Below are 21,037 nucleotides of genomic sequence, written 5' to 3'. Positions count from 1 at the left end.
TTGTAATACTTGTGTACTTATATCAAGGCAATTTAGTCTTAATCAATAAGGGAAGTTTCATGGTGATCCGTTAAATCTTTACCCCATTCATCTTCAGTGTCTCCACTTAATGTATTATTGTATAACGTTTTGTGGAAATGTAATTTTTCCCCTGTCATTCCCCAAATCCAAGTACTCGCTTTCTGGAAGTTCTGTTATTACGAGAAGCCCAGTCATCTGCAGCTGTGTAGTCTCGAAGTTAGATTATGAAGTTAACTTAATGATGAACTAAATGTTTTAACATATTTTATCACATGATTGTGCAAACTTCAGATAAATATTGTCATCAATAGCCCTTGTATGTAACTTGTATGTCACACCCTAATCACAGGGTCGGTGGTTCAATCCCCAGCTCCTACTGTCGAAGTGTCCCTGGGCAAGACATTGATGGTCAGCATCCAGTCGCTGGCTCGCTGTGTCTAAAAGGATGAATGAGAGGTGAATTGTAAAGCTTTTGATGAAGCACTATATAAATACAGCCATTCACATACCTTTGTACATGTATAGCTTTCCATTCACATGTGCACTGCAAGATTCGTATGGAAGCCAAAAACGGTCATGGATTCAAACCTTTTGTCAAATGTCATTATCAAGGTCACAAGTTCATTATTTCATTACCTCGGCACAATAAAGCTGTTTTTTTTAACGGGTTCATTTATCTCGAGAAAACAAAAGGCAGATTTCCCAAGATTAACACTTCGTACGGTTCATAGGAGTGGACCATGACATACACACACTGCTCTGTCGAGTAGGCCTCAGAGTGTCAAAGCAAATCATATGAACCTCTGATGAACTTTTTTGTAAGAATGTTTTTCTCAATAGTGATTTGCTCTGATGGAATTTACAGTGTGACTGGTTATTGTAAGGAATAGGCTTACATACAGTGGTCAACTTAAAGCACACAACCAAACATTAAATTGGGCCGGGGCTCTCTGGGGTTCAGCCCGTACACCCTATGCCGGGCAGCCTACGATACAAAACACAACATTCTTAAAACAAATGGCAAAAGTCATAAAAAGTTCAGATGTTTTGCTTTGAAACTCTTAAAGCCACCCCACAGAGCAGTGTGTGTATGTCACGGTCCACTCTTATGAATTGTATTAAGTGTTTATTTTGAGAAATCTGCCTTTTATTTTTGAGATAAAGTAGCCTGGTATCATGACAAAACAAGCTTTGTTATACTAGGATAAGATTATAATGAACTTGTGATCTCGAGATAACGGCTTAAAACAATGTTTGAATCCTTGACCATTAGGGCTTCCATAGGGGTCAAACAAATAGCAAAACTTCCTAAAAAGATTGAATTGTTTTCTTTGAAATTCCCAAACCCACCCCACAGTGTTTTTGGACGAATAAAAGTCAGGCTGTCTTAGACTCTGCTGCTTCCAGTTTTACCAGCTCTTCCTTTAATTAAGTCCCTAACTTTATGAAAGTCTGTAGTAAATTACAGAAGAACCCTTGAATGAACTCTTTGTCCTTGCAGATATGTGTATTTTACATTGAATGGAGCATAGAGACACCCATACTGTATTTTACTCCTGTAACCAGCATTAAAGCAGAAACCTGTGGGGACATTAAATAATATGCTGCTTAAGTGTAAAATGACACTGATCTACAAATTGGAGGGGGGAAAAAAGTGCTATATTGGTTGTAGAGCTAAAAACTTGTCAAATCATCGTAACCCAAAACAGATACACAATCATTTCATAAAAAAAAAAACACACACACATAACTTAATTTAAATCAAATATATATTTACATTTCACAGAAGCAAAGTGGTCAGAAATGCAATGACCTCTAACAAAAGAGAAGTGAAAAAAAATCCAGGTGAAAAACAACTAGTGGCGTATAAAATCACAACCCTTGTGTACAGTTCAAGTGACACATTAACAATACAATAAAATGAGCACAGTGTCTCCTCTTTGGTCAGTACATAAAAAGCAACAAGTAATTTGGTCTGTGGAGTTCAAGTCTGCTTCTCACTGGAGTCGGTGTTCTCTATTAGTGACTGGGGCCGTTACGTTCAGAGCAGAAGACAGTCTGTCCTTCTGCTGGAGGCCCACACTTCCATTCAGAACAATATACAACATGTAATAGTTATGACACATGATGAATGAGAGCAAATAATTATTAAGAGACAAACTAAATCAAGACAAGGAGATATATTTATCAGTACAGATCCTCTGACACATTCAGTGCACGGGGCTCACAGTCTATGGATGAGAGCGTCTGGTCGGGAGTGTTCCTCTCACAGTGATGTTCTACCCGGTCCACTGAGTGGACTCCAGTCATGTCTGCTTAGTGTCAGCAGGGACAAATACTATGTCGTCATTTAAGGAGAGTTGAAGCTGCCGCTTTGATACAAGACACAGCCTTCTGGATGTTCTCCTCCGTCTGTTCGATGGTGACTACCACCCTGATACTGAGGACACACAGGTGGAGCAGTCAGACACAAGAGGGCACAATCTCACTGAAAATGTACAAGCACTGCTTTAAAGTTTTTTATAAAAATTACTTTTTTGCATATTTGCTGAAACTTTCCCTATAAAGTAGTACATGAGACAGACAATCTGTGAAAAAAATCAGGTTTCTCCAGCCAGGTAGATTCTTGCAAATGCCATTAGGAACACAAATATGCCAAAAAGTTATTTTTGTAAAAGTTACCTAAAGCAGCCTTACCACACAATTATGAATAATTAATAATGATCAAATTTGAAGCTATGAATAAGGCAAATCTTTGTTTCCATGTTTCTCATTTAAACGGCAGGTTTCAACAGGTTAAATTTAGGACTTTAGGAAACCCTTACAAGATTATGAATGTAATCTAAGACCTTTTTACGCTGAACAAAATTTCTCATTTTTTCTTCGGATCCATGATTTGTTCTTAGTTTATTAGTACCCAACATTGGATTCACCAATGTTTTCTTATTTTTGCTCTTTATTAGGGATGCACAATTAATCTAAATTGGCCAGCTGCAATTTGTTTGATCAATCATCACGTCATCATGATTTTAATAGCTCTTTTTAAAGAAAATTTTAATTGCGATGTAAAAAATGATCATTCCAACTTATCGTGAATCATATCGCAATATCTGTCAAAAATAATCTCAATATGATTTTGTTTTGTTTTTACCGTTATCATGCAGCCGTAAATTATAACTGTAAGATAAGTCCCTTACCTGGGTGGGGGGAGGAAACGCTCTTCTTTTTCCAGGTAACGAGCGAGAGTTAGAGCCACCTGTCTTTCCAAACACTGGTCCAAAAACATGGAAACTACTATGAGACACTAAATAACAATCTAACACTCAATTATATGTAACCATTTGATCCACAGCTGAATGTTGAAGTATGGTGCAAAAATATAAAGCAAATACAGAATTCTGGGCATAAAACAGTAAATATAAAAAAAAAAGAAGACTTACATAATCTACAACGGAGCGGAGCAGGTGCAGGTCAGAGTCTCTGGAGCCCGAACTTCTCTCCATTTGTAAGTGAAGAGCCGGGGCGAATGGTACTCCCACTAACTTCAGTCCTGGAGTTCTGTCGTAACATGGACAATCAGACAAAGTAAAAGTGAGTGAGTGAATGAAGTGTGGTTGTAAAGAGGAACTGAGAGACCGTTTGACACAATACAGCACATTTTAAGATAAGACAGACTTTATTGATCCCACACTGGGGAATTTACTTGCTACAGCAGCTCCAGGTAATGTGTACAAAATACACATTAAATAAAAAATAAAATTGAAAAATAGAATATAAGAGTTACATGTACACTACATACAGCTTTTTATATACACATGTTTCTTTGAATTGTGTAAGACAAAAACTGTGAGGATCTTTCCAATTAAGTCTTGGGTATCAAAAGAGCAGAAAAAAATTGTTATTCCCTGAGAAAGGACACAACTAAGTCCTTTGCAAGTAAATGTTTTTAGTTTTACTTAGGAAGAGATCACTGCTTGCCTTTCCAAACTGAAGCCAGAAAAGCCTGTAGGTCAGCTGGACTAAAGGCACACCTCCTTAAACAGCCCTTCCAGACATGTATTAAGTTCTGCATCAGCTTTGCATGTTGGCCCCGCCCCTTAAAATCGGATTTTCAATGAGCACAGAGACACTTTCCACTTTTAGCAGATGAATGTGAAAACATCCTTCTAGTGTCTTTACTACGTTATTCTAGTACTTAGTAAATCATCAGTCCTGTACCCAGTTTGGCAAAAGCAAGTATGCCACCACTTCCGTCCTTTGTAAAACCAGACAGACAGAAATTACCTGCATGTTTGCATACTGCATGTGTTTTACGGGCTATAGCGGCCCATATAGAAAGCACACCAGAGTAGTATGCTGGCCAAGGCGCTAACTTGCGGTCTGGCCCTGCGCTAACTTGAGTGGGTTAAAATGATTTAATCATGTGCCTTTGAAAATGACTGAATGAATCAAATTAGGATTAAATAGGATTACGAGTCATTTCCAGACGGTTTGATGCTATATAAAAAAAAATATTTATCACTGTTTTACCGCAGCAAAGTCTCTTTGGGCCAGTGTGCATCAAGTGACGACTACCTTTGCTTTAATTACACAGTTTGGCCACTAACTCAACTTGGCTTCAAAGCTTGCCGCTTTTCCTGGGGGCTTGCTTAAATTTCCTCACAAAAGCTGCAGATGTACAGATGATTCACTGCTGACTGTGTTTAATATCATTACTAACTTTTAGATACATTCACACATAGAGGCCTTTATTCCACCCACTGTGATAGACTGTAATCAAAGCAAGAAAAAGCTGAACTTACCCCTGTAAGGCCTTGTAAACATGTTTGCACTTTTCCCTAAGGACGGTGAAAATATCTGCAAAACAGATGAAGATAGATGGATGAAAGGGAACAGATCTGAAAGGAGAACTGCTTCGTACTAAAATAAATAAATACATTTGATAACAGCGAATAAAGACTCCTCTACAGTTAAGATAAATAAAAAGGTGCATAGAGGAGAAAGCGATTGAGGTCTGTACCGGGATCCTCCTCCATGATGTTGAGGGCCTCGATGGCAGCAGCAGCCAGCATTGGAGGCAGGGAGGCAGAGAAACAGTAGCCTTGGCCCGACAGACGCTGCAAAACACAGGAGAGACTCATTTTACTCTTTACTGAATCACAGTCCATGTTATTAGGGTCAGTACTTATGGTTGCTGGTCCATGCCCCCTTTTGGAATCATCTTCCTCTTTTCCTGAACTTAGATATGCTATGTGCAAGGCTAATCTATGTTGAAAAGACAACCACATTTTGAAGATGGTTAAAAGATAAAAGGAACATATATAGTCACAGGTTAACTAAGCTAATGTTAGCAAAATTCTAGCAAACTAGCTAGCTTATCTACATCTACATCTACAGTGCATCCGGAAAGTATTACCAGTGCTTCACTTTTTCCACATTTTGTTATGTTACAGCCTGATTCCAAAATGGATTCAATCAAAATTTTCCCTTAAAAGCTTACACACGCCCCATAATGGCAATGTGAAAAAAAGTCTCTGAAATTTTTGCAAATTTATTAAAAATAAAAAACAAAGAAATAACATGTACATAAGTATTCACTGCCTTTGCCATGACACTCAAATTGGGCTCATGTGCATCCCGTTTCCACTGGTCATCCTTGAGATGTTTCTACAACTTGATTGGAGTCCACCTGTGGTAAATTCAGTTGATTGGATATGATTTGGAAAGGCACACACCTGTCTATATAAGGTCCCACAGTTGACAGTGTATGTCAGAGCACAAACCAAGTCTTGAAGTCCAAGGAATTGTCTGTAAACATCCGAGACAGGATTGTATCGAGGTACAGATCTGGGGAAGGGTACAGGGTAGCTTTGAAGGCCCCAATGAGCACAGTGGCCTCCATCATCCGTAAATGGAAGAAGTTTGGAACCACCAGGACTTTTCCTAGAGCTGGCCGCCCAGACAAACTGAGCAATCGGGGCCTTAGTCAGGGAGGTGACCAAGAACCTGATGGTCATTCTGACAGAGCTCCAGCGTTGCTGTGCAGAGAGGATAACCTTCCAGAAGGACAGCCATCTCTGCTGCACTCCACCAATCAGGCTGTATGGTAGAGTGGCCAGACAGAAGCCACTCCTCAGTAAAAGGCACATGACAGCCCACCTGGAGTTTGCCAAAAGGCACCTGAAGGACTCTCAGACCATGAGAAACAAAATTCTATGGTCTGATGAAACAAAGATTGAACTCTCTGGCCTAAATGCCAAGCGTCATGTCTGGAGGAAACCAGGCACTGCTCATCACTTGGCCAATATCATCACTACAGTGAAGCATGGTGGTGGCAGCATGTGCAGTGCTGTGGGGATGTTTTTCAGCAGCAGGTACTCAGAGACTAGTCAGCATCGAGGGAAGTAATGTAAAGAGAAATCCTTGATTAAAAACCTGCTCCAGGAGCTCTGGACCTCAAACTTAGGCGAAGGTTCATCTTCCGAAAACGACCCTTAGCACACAGCCAAGATAACAAAGGAGTGGCTTCGGGACAACTCTGTGGATGTCCCTGAGTGGCCCAGAGCCCAGACTGAACCCGATTGAACATCTCTGAAGAGATCTGAAAATGGCTGTGCACCAACTCTCCCAATCCAACCTGATAGAGCTTGAGAGGTCCTGCAAAGAAGAATGGGCGAAACTGCCCAAAAATAGGTGCGCCAAGCTTGTAGAGACTTGAGGCTGTAATTGCTGCCAAAGGTGCTTCAACAAAGTATTGAGCAAAGGCTGTGAATACCTATGTACATGTGATTTTTGGGCTTTTTATTTTTAATACATTTGCAAAAATTTCAAACAAACTTTTTTCACGTTGTCATTAGTTACACTTGTGCTTGTCCTGCTATGACAAGGAAAACCGTCTGCTCACTTTCTGATAATACAGTGGAAGACTGAATCTCTGAAAGTAAGCTTTATGCGGAGCAGTGATACTGTGCATTAACTTGAGTACCGATTTAATCAAAACTTACACGTATCAATAAAACTCTAACTGTATTTACCTGGTGGTCGATGACAAAGGAGCGTCCGCAGCAGAAACCTCCAATGGAGGCCACAGCGTTCTCCATGTTAGCACTGATCAGGTCAATGTCATCCATCTGCATGGTGCAGAAATGTTATTAATACACACGAGACACGTATACACAATGCACACAATATGGCCAAAATGTTTTCAGATTTGAGAGACTGATCATGTGTATAAGACAAGGCTAACATAGATTGTTTTATCATTCTTTTTTTGAGTGCAGTTATTTACCTACTGATAGGACTATAGCGGAGCTCCCAATAAATAAAACAGTCATACTCAGAATATTTTTAATCGGGTTTATTTTAAGTTAAAGAGTGCACTCACATTGACCCCAAAGTGTTCTGTGACTCCTCGGCCATGCTCTCCCAACACACCAAAAGACATGCTCTCCTCCAGGAAGATCCGTACCTTGTATTTGTACTTCAGCTTTACCTGGAAGTTACACAAACACAAGCAATGAGTAACAGAGCAGGGACATCTAGGCAGTAATCATGCTATATTAGATATATATTCCATGTTTGCGAGTAATACAGCAGCAGTTAGGCATCGACACTCTGGTATCTATGGTATGTGCACATCTTTTGTTTTGAATGCTCACTGTAGAAAGGCTGACCGTTAGACCTCTGTCAAGCTGTCACACACTGCTGATTCTTTACTTCTGCAGCTGCTTTGTAATTGTGCACACTCAAGTGCAGGAGCAACGGTGGTAAATAGATAATTAGAGGTGAGATTTAAAACATTAATACAGCAGCAAACAACTATTCTCTATGTAAAGATATATTGGAGTCATGGTGTCGAACTCCCTCTGTGTTGCTATCACAGCCTCTCTGTGGTTTGTTTTTCATAGCCGGTCTGCTCTGTGTGCAGCTGAGTAGAGCCACTGAAACTGCTGTTTTTATCATCTACATCAGTGAATTAAGGATTTATTTCAACCAAACCAGAGTTGGTGACTGTTGGAACACTGGAAAGACTAACAAAGACGGTTTTGGTGAGTTTTATTTTATTTCAGTCCACTTTGAATTAATTTACAATGTTTCGATGATGCGAGATAAAATTGAAGTTTTTGTCTATGGAGTCTGGTGAGACTGATAGCAATATTACGGCTGTTTCTAGTTACAAAACAGGTCTATCTCTTTAGGGATCCTTTCCATAATGTTGTCAGACACTTAGAATAACAATGTGAGCCTGTCTGTGGCATAAACAACAACTTTTAATGAACGGCATTTGTCCCCAAGGATGAGCATAAGCTTATATTGCGGCCACTGCAGTCCTTTTACGAATATTTGCACATCTAACTCAGTGAATTAAAACAAACAAAGTCGGTATTGGAGAGTTTTATTTTGTTTCTGTCCCAATGTTTTGGTTGAGACTCTGATGCCCAGTGACATCCAGTGGCATGTGACTTCTGAATATATAACCTTTAAGTTATGTGGCAAGGGGGATGTTTAATGCCGAGTTCACACTACATGATTAGAGCCCCAATCTTCCACTCGCCAAAAAGTTTTGGAGACAACAGCCTCCAGATCAGAGGCAAATCTGCGCTCGCTCCCATGAAGTTGATCGTTATGTGTGAACTGTTTAAAGACGAGACCCACAGGCTTGCCTAGAGCTTGCAGACACCAGAATAATTTTTAGCAGTGTAACAAGCTACAGCTAGTGAGAGCAGACATGGGTCCCCTCTCTCCAGCACCAAACAGGAAGCAGTGAACCGGGTAGTTACTTCGATAATGGTCAAAAAACATCCTCAGATACTGACACACATAGCAGACAGTTGTTATGATTGGTAGTGTATCTGATCCACCAACCAGCACTTATTTAAGTGAGAAATATTAATTATTCAAACGAACCGCCTCTCATTCCCACTGAAAGAGTGCAGCTACAATGGAGGCTGAGCCAGTTGAAACAAAATGTAAAGTTTGATCAGAATACATTGTATCTTTATGGATTATTATTGCTGCTCAACTGACAAGAAGACTGTGGACATATGACAGCATTCAGCTCGTATTTCTAGAGTTATGCGTTGCGTATGCAGGGAGCTTTTAGTTTAATTCAAACTGCTAATATGTTTAATTTTTAACATTTCGGCACCCCAACAGAAACACTATAAAACTGCTAACATATGATATAGTTGTCTGCTGTTAGTTATTAGTTATATTAATGCTTTAATAATGTGTGTATTGATCACTGACACTGGCTGATCAGGATCAGTATCAGCTAACTGTACTCAGTTTCTCGCAGGCAGTATGCTGTATGGCTACCCTTTGTGTGTGTATTTTTAAACTACAGGAACTGTAGTCTCAAAAATGATTCTAAAGTTGATTCAACCAATGAATGCTTTCTTTTACCTCAGTAAAACCATTTGTGGTTGACATGTTTTATGATAACGATTTTATGGATGTGCCTGTTGAAATTCAGAGGCTCCTTGACAGCAGTTATTGAGAGATAATGAGCATATCCAGTTTATGAATCAAGTAGATTTTAGGTGTAATGTGGAGAATAATTATCTGCCCTGAGGTCCATTCGTTTTCTGTTTACCAGTTCTGGGAGAGGACAGATGTCTGCAGTGTTGATGTACAGCCCCTCCACTACAATGAACTTCCGGGTCACACGAGCCTTACGTGGATTCTGTAACATAATCAAAGTATGTTAGCATTGATACTTTGACAAGACAGACAGTAAGACATAAAAAAAAAGGGCAAAAAGAGGGCGGCTGTGGCTCAGAGGCAGGGTGGGTCATTCCTTAATCGGAAGGTTGTGGGTTCGATCCCCGGCTCCTGGTGCCACATGTCGAAGTACCCTTGAGCAAGATACTGAACCCCAAATTGCTCCCGATGCCGTGCATCGGTGTATGAATGTTAGTTTCTGTTTGATAGGCTTTGCCATCACTGTGTGAAAGGGCGAAATGTGTAAAAGCGCTTTGAGTCGGAAGACTAGAAAGGCGCTATACAAGTACAGGTCCATTTACCATTTACCAAACACTCTGGGCTAAGCATGAAAACACAGGGCACACTATGATGCCCACCCCTAATAATTCCTTTCTCAAACTAGGCAATACTGTACCAACCTTCTGGTCCTCCAGCTCCTGCTCTTTAAGCAGCCTCTCCAGATCCTCCATGTCATTGTGTTTGAAGTATTTGATGAAGCTGCGGGACGCCTGAAGACCCTTCTGGATTGAGAAGCAGGCTGCTTCATCCCTGTACACATAACACAAAACTAAAATCTTAGAGGAACTCAGCCTGACTGACAGTCATTGTGTAGGGTGTTATTGAAGTCAGCCTTTTTGGGGAAAACCTGGTCTGAGTAGGAGAGACCATCCCCGCATCCATCCCACTTTGGATGGAGCGGCTCTCTTATCTAGAAATATGGCAATGTTTATTTCTGATTCTAAAACCTGACAATCCAGAGTTGGGACCAGGAAGCAGAGCTGCTGTCTTAAACACTTCTCTGTGCTTCCATTAGAGCAGTCACCCACCCAAAACCCCATAGAGACTGTGTCTGTCCCCCTACTACCTAAATTATTTGAAGAAATAAAAACAAGGAGTTAAACATAAAAACCTAATAAAAATTAAAACTATCTCCTTGGTAGCACAAAATAAGAGAATGAAATGTGGACAGGTCTCTGTCCTCTAAAGCTGTTTTAGTGAATGAATTAATATCAGATTATGATATTGATTTACTTTATCTTACTGAGACCTGGTTGTCCCACGAGGAGTATGTTAGCCTAAATGAAGGCATTGATATTGAACATTTAATAGTCTTCCCATATACTCCTTTTCTATCTGACCATTATTTAATAACTTTTGAATTTATATTATTAGATTATAAGCCATTGGGCAAAACTTCCTACAGCAGATGTCTATCTGACAGTGCTGTAGCTAAATTTAAGGAGGAGATTCCTTCAGTGTTTAATTCAATGCCATGTCTGAATTTAACAGAGTCCTATAACGACTTTAGTCCCTCTGAAATTGATAATCTTGTTAATAGTGCTGCAAGCTCACTTCGATCAACATTAGATTCTATCGCCCCTATAAAGATGAAAATATTAAAACATAGGAGATTAACACCGTGGTACAACCACCAAACTCGCCAGTTAAAGCAAAAAAAAGGAACTCTGAAACGAAATGGCGCTCTTCCAAATTATTAGACTATCGCTCAATTTGACAAGATAATCTTAAAACCTATAGAAAGGCCCTCCGTAATGCCAGAGGAGCCTATTACTCAGCACTAATAGAAGAAAATAAGAATAACCCTAGGTTCCTCTTCAGCACTGTAGCCAGGCTGACAGAGTCACAGCTCTATTGAGCCACATATCCCCATAACCTTAAGTAGCAACGACTTTATGAGCTTCTTTTATAATAAAATTATTACTATTAGAGAGAAAATTAATCACCAACTGCCATCAACAGTTATCAGTGGCTCTCCAAGTTCAGGAACTTTAACTAATGTAAACTCAGATATATATTTAGACTGTTTTTCTGCTATCGATATTAACTTCAATCATTTCTTCATCAAAGCCATCAACCTATCTATTAGACCCGATCCCAACTAGAATGCTTAAAGAAGTCGTACCCTTAATTGGCACTTCTTTACTGGATATGATTAATCTTTCTTTATTATCAGGATACGTACCACAGTCCTTTAAAGTAGCTGTAATTAAACCCCTTCTTAAAAAGCCCACTCTTGACCCAGGGGTTTTAGCCAACTATAGACCGATTTCTAACCTCCCCTTCCTCTCTAAGATTCTGGAGAAAGTAGTCGCCAAACAGTTGTGTGACTTTCTACATAACAATAGTTTATTTGAGGATTTTCAGTCAGGATTTAGAGTTCATCACAGCACAGAGACAGCTCTGGTTAAAGTTAATAATGACCTTTTGATTGCTTCTGACAATGGACTTGTCTCTGTACTATTATTAGATCTTAGTGCTGCAATTGACACCATGATATTCTTTTACAGAGACTTGAGCATCAAATTGGCATTAAAGGAACCGCACTAAGCTGGTTTAAGTCAAACTTATCAGATCGTTCTCAGTTTGTACATGTTAATGATGAATCTTCAATAAATACTACAGTTAGTCATGGAGTTCCACAAGGTTCTGTACTTGGACCAATACTATTTACTTTATATATGCTTCCTTTAGGCAACATTATTAGGAATCACTCCAGTAACTTTCATTGCTATGCAGATGATACGCAGTTATATCTATCGATCAAGCCCGATGAATTTAATCAATTATCTAAATTACAAACGTGTCTTAAGGACATAAAAACCTGGATGAGCTGCAATTTTCTGATGTTAAACTCGAAATTCTTGTTCTTGGCCCCAAAAATCTTAGAGACTCACTGTCTAAAGATATAGTTACTCTAGATGGCATTACCTTGGCCTCTAGCACCACTGTCAGGAATCTTATCTTATGATCAGGATTTGTCATTTAATTCCCACATAAAGCAGACCTCTAGGACTGCCTTCTTTCATTTACGTAACATTACAAAAATTAGACACATCCTGTCACAGACGGATGCAGAAAAACGTATCCATGCATTTGTTACTTCTAGGCTGGATTACTGCAACTCCTTATTATCAGGTTGTCCCAATAAGTCCATTAAGACCCTACAATTAATCAGAATGCTGCAGCATGAGTACTGACAGGAACTAGGAAAAGAGATCACACTAAAATTCAGAATAGAATTTAAAATCCTCCTCCTCACCTATACAGCTCTTCATGGTCAGGCCCTTCATATCTTAAAGAGCTCATAGTACCCTATTACCCCTCTAGAACACTACGTTCTCTGAATGCTGGGCTACTTGTGGTTCCTATAGTCTCTAAAAGTAGAACAGGAGCCAGAGCCTTCAGTTACCAAGCTCCTCTCCTGTGGAACCAGCTTCCAGTTGTGGTTCGGGAGGCAGACACCCTCACCACATTCAAGAGTAGGCTTAAGACATTCCTCTTTGATAAAGCTTATAGTTAGGGCTGGATCAGGTGAGTCCTGAACCATCCCTTAGTTATGCTGCTATAGACCTAGACTATCGCGGAATATACCATGATGCACTGAGCTCCTCTCTTCCTCTCTCTCTCTTTCTGCAGTCATTCATGTCCCATTGATTAATGCATGTTACTAACTTCACTTCTTCCCTGGGGTTCTTGTGCTTGCTTGTCTCGCAGGATCTCATGGATCCTGGTGGAGCCTCTTGCCATGGTCCTGCTAGATTGCCATTGCCAATACTGTTGTTGCTGTGCACCTGTCTGTCTGTCTGTCTCTGCTCTCTCTCTCTCTGTCTCTCTCTCACCCCAACTGGTCGAGACAGACAACCACCCACCTAGAGCCGAAGGATCTGTCCTAGGTTTCTGCCTTTTAACAGGCAGTTTTTCCTTGCCCTTGTCGCCAAGGTCTTGCTCATGGTGGTACTGTTGGGTCTCTGTAAATAATGTTCTAAAGAGTTCGGTCCAGACCTGCTCTATTTGAAAAGTGTCCTGAGATAACTTCTGTTATGAATTGGCGCTATACAAATAAAATTGAATTGAATTGAACTTCTGAGTACATGATCCGATCTCAATGAAACTTCACATCTTTGATAAGAGTCCCACCCTTAACATGTCTATGTGATAATATTCAGTAAAAGTGAGAGCGCCACCTAGTGGTGAAAGGAAATGTCATTTTTTAATACTTTCATGGTCTTCTCCTAGCAGGATAATCAGATCCAGCTGAAATTTACTTATGAAATGCAAAACACATTGTTGATGATATGTGTTGACTGTGGTGAGGGGACGTGTCTGTGGTGTGGCAGGAAATTTTGATGTATCGCCACGAAACATGAAGGCGCTATAACTTGGGTGTACATTGTCCAATCGGCTCCAAACTTCACATGTCTGATAAGAGTCCCGCCCTGAACACATAGTTATAGCGCCACCTAGTGGCAACAGGAATTAAGTGCTGCGTGGCGATTTTGAGCTGATTTACGTGAGATTTTCATGTCGTGGTCCGCACGTGTTACGACGGCACGTGACGCGGCCGCAGCACGCCCCGAGTTGTGTGGAGTGTGAGGTCCCATCCATCGCTGCTTGCAGCTTTATTTATTATTATTATTATTATTATAAGTATTATTATTGCTACGGTTACTGTTGTTGCTGTTGTCCCTGCTCATTGTGGTTGTTGTCGTCATTGTCGCCCTCTTCATGTTCATCATCATCAGTCAGACTATTAATGTAGTTGTTGCTACTGTTGTTGCTGTGCACCTGTCCGTCTGTTTCTCTCTCTCTCTCTTACCCCAACTGGTCGAGGCAGACGACCACCCACCTGAACTGACCTACCTCATAACATATCATATTATATTATATTACATTGTCTCCTGGGCCTGTGCAATATACCTGTGCAATTTACACTTTATAGGGTTTTGTGCAATTTACAATTACAATGCTCCCACTTTCTCTTTTATTTAGGGTTTTATGCACTTTTTTATTTCTAGAGAAGTATATGTTTTATAGATGTAGTGTCTTTCTTGTGTCTTTTTAACTTGACCTGACTCTTTGAGCAAACAACCGCACAAGAGTTCCTATGTGTGCAAGCACAAATGGCAAATAAAGTTCTTGAATCTTGAATCTTGAACCTAGAGCCGAAGGATCTGTCCTAGGTTTCTGCCTCTTAAAAGGCAGTTTTTCCTTGCCCTTATCGCCAAGTGCTTGCTCATGGTGGTACTGTTGGGTCTCTGTAAATAACGTTATAAGGAGTTCGGTCTAGACCAGCTCCATTTGAAAAGTGTCCTGAGATAACTTCTGTTATGAATTGGCGCTATACAAATATAATTGAATTGAAAAATTGTATTGAATTAGATCACAAAATCTTGGTTTAATATTGCTCCAGGCACGTTAGCAGTGACAGCACTTACACAAAGATGATATCCCCTCTCTTGGAGTAGGCAGGGATTGCACTAGCAATGGTTGCAAAGCCATATGAATAGATGATGGCCTCTTCTGTCTTCATGAATTTGGCCAGGCGGCTCTCCAGCTCCAGGTGAACATCTGGGAGAGGGAAACAAGAAAATAGTTGAAAGAAGACCTATTAAACACATTAACGTCCACAGTTGAATTTCCTTTACAGCACTTAAAGTACTAGCAGAGCTAAGGACAAATCCACTGACATTTCTCTTTTTTTCACATCTTTTTAGTCCACAATAAAGATATTTTTATTTAGACCAAACCAGAGCTGGTTATTGCTGGAACGGTGGAAAGACTGTTTTGTCCACTTTCTGTCTCTTATGATGTTACAATGATCTGCAAGGTATGGATTCTTGTGACAAGCAACAACTATTATAGGGCTGTTTCCTGGCTGGATACTTTCCATAATGTTGTCAGACACTTAGAATAACAATGTTAGTATGTAACAGCATTAATCTGGTCTCAACTTATCCCTGTCAGCCGTGCTCAGGTTCTATTCCTTTGACAGATACCAGAGCCCAAATATCCAAATTTGAGCAAACCTATAGAAACATATGGCAGACAACCTCTGTGTTTTTCTACAGTCTATTGAATTATCTGGATGTCAGATGGTGGAATGTTAACAGAAGGTGAAAAACAATCATTTTTCACTCACCAAAAGTTCCATAGAAGCCTCTTGGACCACATGTGCCCACACCATATTTCTTCAGTGATACCAGAGCTTTTTCCTGCAATGAGAAGAAGAAAAGTTTTGAACATACTACGAAAGTAGGAAACACTTTAAAAAACTAAAACTGCAGGTAGTAATGGCCTAAATAACAAATACCGACCTTAACCCGCTCATTGTCCAGGAGACCCAGGAAGTTGAAGGATGCAAAGTTAATGCACTCTTTTCCATTGATTATGATTTTATGGCTGGGAGGTCTGTAATAGAAAACAGTGTGTTTAAATACTTAGCTTACTGTAATACCTATGATTTTACACATTTCGTTGCCTAGTACGTATACTTGTGCAATGACAATAAAGTTGAATCTAATCTAATCTAATCTAACAGCTATCAGATGTAACTAGATAGCTATTCATTTTAAAACTTTTTAGTCCAGGTATTATAACTGTGAGCTGACTGTGAGCACACCTGAATGAACCCACAATGTCTTGCGGACATTTAGCTTCAGCCAATATTTAAAAAGGAGCCAGTAAACAGAGGGGTGTCCTGTGTGTTTTACCCTGTGACAACATCATAGTTGAGGGAGGGATGGTCTTTGGAAACAGGAGGAACCAGAGGCTCTGGCTGCCACTCCTCAATCAGGTCCTCCTTCTCCTGTAACACGGGATGAACCACATGACAGCTGTTTGGTGACACACACACACACACACACACACACACACACACACACACACACACACACACACACACACACACAGTTTGTTTTTCACTGCGCTGTGCTGAGTTTACCTTCTCTGTCAGTTTATAGGTCTCATGGAGTTTGTAGGTCTTAGAGAACAGAAGTCTGATGATCCACAGTATGAGGATCCCCTCCAGAATCAGGTGATAAGCAGGAGCCTGAGGAAGACAGGGACATGAAGATTATTTTGGTTAACTGTATTATGAAATAAAGTTCTTCTCACACAATCAGGGTTCCCAAAAGTCCTGGAAAATCTTAATATTTAGAGACTATGTTTCCAGTCATGGAAACACCTGGAATTTGGTTAAAATGACCAAATATTCTGGAAATAATCTATGTTGTCCTGGAAATGTTTAACACATATTGTTGGAAACTTGACTGTTGGTAGGATAACCTGCATGGTATGACACTTAAAACCAGGTGTACGAGATGTGGAACGAATTTGCAGCAATCCATGAAGTCTATTTTTTCCAGAGCCAAAAGCAGAATTGTCACGAAAGCCCAGTGGAATGTTGTTGTAGTTAATAAATACACTCAGAGCAATGTTGATTTTATGTGCAACGAAGTCTACTTATTCATTTAATTGGCTACTAGGTGAGAATATGATAATCTGAACTGTTACTTGGCCAAATTAAAGTTACTGTTAGAGGAAAACTGTAAACAATTTACTGGAGAGTGGAAAGATCTGCTAAGTAATGCAGTGTATCATAAAGCCTGCATCAATAAAACTGAAGATACATTTTGTCAGTAGACCTACTGTTAAATGATATGGCCATTTGTGAGCAAGTGCTGTCCTGTATGGTCAAGAAAACTCCTGGAAAATGATTTCTTGAAAAGAGTGGGAACCCTGACAACGCACTAGAACTGACAACCCCTGGCGTATAGGCCTTTTCCACCAACAGTGAACCAGCTCTGTATGGAGCATTTCAACCAAAAATAAATTGGTTTGCAATCTGAAAAGTTGGTTCCCAGCTGAAAAAACAAAAAAACAAAATAGGTTTTCCTTGAGAACCAAAGTAGGCGTGTCATATTCTATACAGGTCACCGTGCATTGTGGGCCCTCCGTCGATGACATCAGATTACAATGGTTCCACTCAAAACTGGTGGAAACGCGGGCTGGTTTGTTTGGTAGCACCAAAGTTCCAAGAATCTCAAACGGAACTGGTTCAAGAACAATAGCTGATTTGATGGAAAAACACTATAAGTGACATATTTTCTGGATATTTCAAATTATATGCAACACATACAATAAGAGCAGATAATAACTGATGAACTGTACAATGAGGAAAACAAGGCATTTGGATGAATTTTGAGCAGATTATTTCCTGTGCTTATTGCATCGGAGAGGAGTTTTCCTGATATATTTCTACAATTCTCTGTCTGTATTATGTATTTTTATCATTTCTAACAATCACACATACTTAATAGGCTTCTTTTTTGTTTTATTAGCTTTTTGTGCCATTTGCTGTCTGGTTGTTTGAACTTCTCTAAAGCAGGATGAGGCTGTTTATCACAGTGTGACGGCTCTGTGAATATAGCTTGTGTTCCGCTCTTCAAAGTTTGGATCTTAAATAATAATCAAACCTTTAACAATTTCATGTAGTTATATGTTTTGTTTTGTTTTTTTTACACTCCTAAAATCAAGGAGGAGACGACCCCGGGTACAAGGTACAGCATGGGAACAGAATGCTAAATGCCTTTATTAGAAATGAAGCAGGCAGGTGACCTCTGCAGACACTGTGGTTTGGGCTACAGAGCTGGAACTATCAAACAGGATACATAAACTACCAAGTGAACAGGTTTTAAGAACTCGATTGAACTCGCCAATCTTTAAGACATAAATAAATAATTACATTACATTAAACTTCACTATTAATGTTGCAGTAAAGCTGTAACTCGTACAATTAATCCGTTTCGATTCGCTTTTCTACTTTTGTAGCGCTACAGACGAACCAAAGTACTTCAAGGATCAGCCAACTTCCTTGTTACTCATGTTTACCGGTACAGCGCCGGTACAGCGCCGGTCCCCACCGGGAGGCAGCAGCTAACGTTAGCTAACACCCGACAGACGATTGGGTGCGAGGGTCTGTCAAACACCTTCCCTGGGCCACGAATACTTCCTGACTTAGAAGTTTACAGTTAACAGGCCAGGACAAAACTAAAAACCCCACCGTGTAGCTAAACGGACCAGTAATCTACTTGGAAGCGTCAGGAAACGTTTCTACCCGATAGAGTTGTAAAGAGGAGAATCTTACCTCATAAAACGCTTGCACCATTTCCACCAACACCCACTGCTGTCCCGACGCCATGTTTATTTCCCGACCGCGACGTCATCAGCAATGCTGCGTTTAAGCTCCTCCGGAAAAATGGTAAATGGACCTGTACTTGTATGGCGCCTTTCTAGTCTTCCGAGCACTCAAAGCGCTTTTACACTAACGTTACATGGCACATTCCCCCTTTCACACACATTCACTCAGTGGTGGCAAAGTCCATCGAACAGAAACTAAATCATTTATACATATTCCCAGCATCGGGAGCAATTCGGGGTTCAGTATCTTGCACCAGGAGCCGGGCATCGAACCAACAACCTTCCGATAAGTGGACGACCCGCTCTTCCTCTGCGCCACAGCCGCGAAATAGTTGACCATAAAAACCGTCCATAAGATACAATGCAAACTAAATACTAACTACTACATTATGGAAGCCCATTTCCGCCAACGTGACAAAACGTTTCTCATTATTATTTTAAGAACGTTTCTCAGTATTTGAGCTACTATGTCAAAATATTTAGGTTTCTCCTTATTTTGAGATTCAAGTAATTATTTTTAGTTTCTCATTATTTTGAGTTACTAAGTGATTATGTTGAGAGACTAATAATAATATATATTATTATAATATAAGTCATATGTATCATTACTGATTGCTTGAAACTTGCAAATAAAATAAGTAAATCAAAGTAAGTCAAAAATACGAGGTTGAAGATATGGAGGACCTAGTCTAATCTGATCTAGTTTGCAAATTATAATAAAAATCTATTCAATTATATTTAATTCTAAACGAAACATTTACAAATATGGATAATTAATCAACAAACGTATCTATTTTGTTTAATAATAAATAACTAGACAAAACAACCAATAGCTATTTCCTTAATGTAAAATCAATTCACAACTTACACAATATAATTTAAACAGACCAAAGGAATTATTTTTTGGGGTATGGAATTAACTGGATCCCCATTTATTTTGAGTTATTTTTAAATAGCCATCCTCCTATCGTTTCAACATTGTTCCTGCTTCTTCCTCAGTACCCCCCACAGAGCTGCTCTTGACCAACCCACTCAGTGGCAGTTGTGAAAAAGTGGAACAGTGTGAGTGTGACGCAATGTGTTGCTGAAAGAGCATTCATGCTCAGCAACCCTGTGTAAAACAAAATGTTATTGTGACTGAATGACTGTCGTAAAACAGTTTATTTCTGCAGGATTTCAAGGAAAATGTCATGGAAGTTAGGGGCAAGACCTCCCATAACCCAGTTTTAAAAACTAAGAGTCCCTCCACCCCCAAGTCTCTACAATGTCAGTTGTACTCAGGTAAGTATTAAGTTGTATTTCCAGCTAATTTTATTTCCCAACAACAAACTTTCCTCCCATTTCACAAGGCTCTCTTCCCCAACATTACATGTCCTTTGTGTCTGCTTAATGATTAATTTGATTTCAGTCTGTTATATGATTAATTATCAATCGGGTTATTAATAACACAAGCAATAGGATTACAATAATTGAAAGGGGTTTACCCTAGTTTTTTTTTTTTTTGCAGTTGTCCTGCCTGTGATGCCTTTTGGGGTAGATCAGCTGCTTTATAGTGAAAACAAGTTTGGATCATTTTGTACTCAGCGGGGAACGCTGGGCACACACATCATGTTCTGGTGAATTTGGTGTGCTCATGTGCCCATAGGTAAATTGTAAAATCAGCAATAGTTGTATAGTTTGACTTTGATGTGTGCTCTGGTTTAGCCAGGTGGTAGGTTCCAGTTAGGTAAGGCACAAAAGGTAAAATGCCATTCATTGGAGTAGGGGGAGGAAGGAGTTAGCAGCCTGCTGCAAGTTTGCAACTTTAATTTTTTTTTCTTGTTTTGCCTTAATGTGGTTTTGTTGAATTTGTAACATCATCTGCCCTTGACATCGGGTGGCGGACCCCTTCACACTGCCATCAGTAAAGAATTCTGGTGAAATAGTAAATAGAAATATTTTTGTTGGCCTAGAAGTAGTCTAAGAAACCAACCTGTCTGGCCACAGTATATTCATACTTCATATGATTTAATTACTATTTTTTTAATTTTTCGTACAGAACCCAACAGCCAAAAACAGTGTTTCGTCTTGTTCCTACAGTGTGATGTTTGAATGACGTATGTGCAGAATTTGCAACTAGAAGTGGAAAACCTGATTTCAAGGGGCAGGGCATGATTTGTGACATCATAGTAATAATGCAACTTCTACAAGTGTGATGTAGAACCTTGAAGCCATCAGTGTACATACAAAACAAGAAAACAGGGACCATAGAAATAAATAAAACAGATATCCCCGCAATGTAATGAAATAAGCAGTGTCTATAGATTGTCCA

The 21,037-nt window shown here is 39.7% G+C and overlaps 1 protein-coding gene and 1 long non-coding RNA gene across 2 annotated transcripts in view; one reads left to right on the top strand and one right to left on the bottom strand.

Moving 5' to 3' along the window:
• LOC127370393 (uncharacterized) overlaps nucleotides 1–21,037 on the top strand; it is an 88,893-nt gene that overhangs the window by 53,557 nt on the left and 14,299 nt on the right. The gene's annotated exons all lie outside the window — the stretch shown is intronic.
• On the bottom strand, nucleotides 1,773–18,816 carry sptlc1 (serine palmitoyltransferase, long chain base subunit 1). Its single transcript, XM_051412333.1, has 15 exons — nucleotides 18,674–18,816; nucleotides 16,469–16,576; nucleotides 16,239–16,333; nucleotides 15,843–15,936; nucleotides 15,668–15,740; nucleotides 14,964–15,096; nucleotides 10,146–10,275; nucleotides 9,617–9,706; nucleotides 7,406–7,513; nucleotides 7,056–7,151; nucleotides 5,042–5,138; nucleotides 4,824–4,878; nucleotides 3,462–3,579; nucleotides 3,219–3,292; nucleotides 1,773–2,461 (listed from the first exon to the last, which is right to left on the bottom strand). Exons 1-15 carry the CDS (start codon nucleotides 18,725–18,727, stop codon nucleotides 2,368–2,370), a joined length of 1,419 nt encoding a protein of 472 aa, XP_051268293.1. The 5' UTR covers nucleotides 18,728–18,816; the 3' UTR covers nucleotides 1,773–2,367.

Source organism: Dicentrarchus labrax, unplaced genomic scaffold (assembly GCF_905237075.1).
Source record: "Dicentrarchus labrax unplaced genomic scaffold, dlabrax2021, whole genome shotgun sequence".
NCBI classification, from domain to species: domain Eukaryota; kingdom Metazoa; phylum Chordata; class Actinopteri; family Moronidae; genus Dicentrarchus; species Dicentrarchus labrax.
Note: the sequence above shows the minus strand (reverse complement) of the source record. Positions and strands in the feature narration are given on the sequence as shown.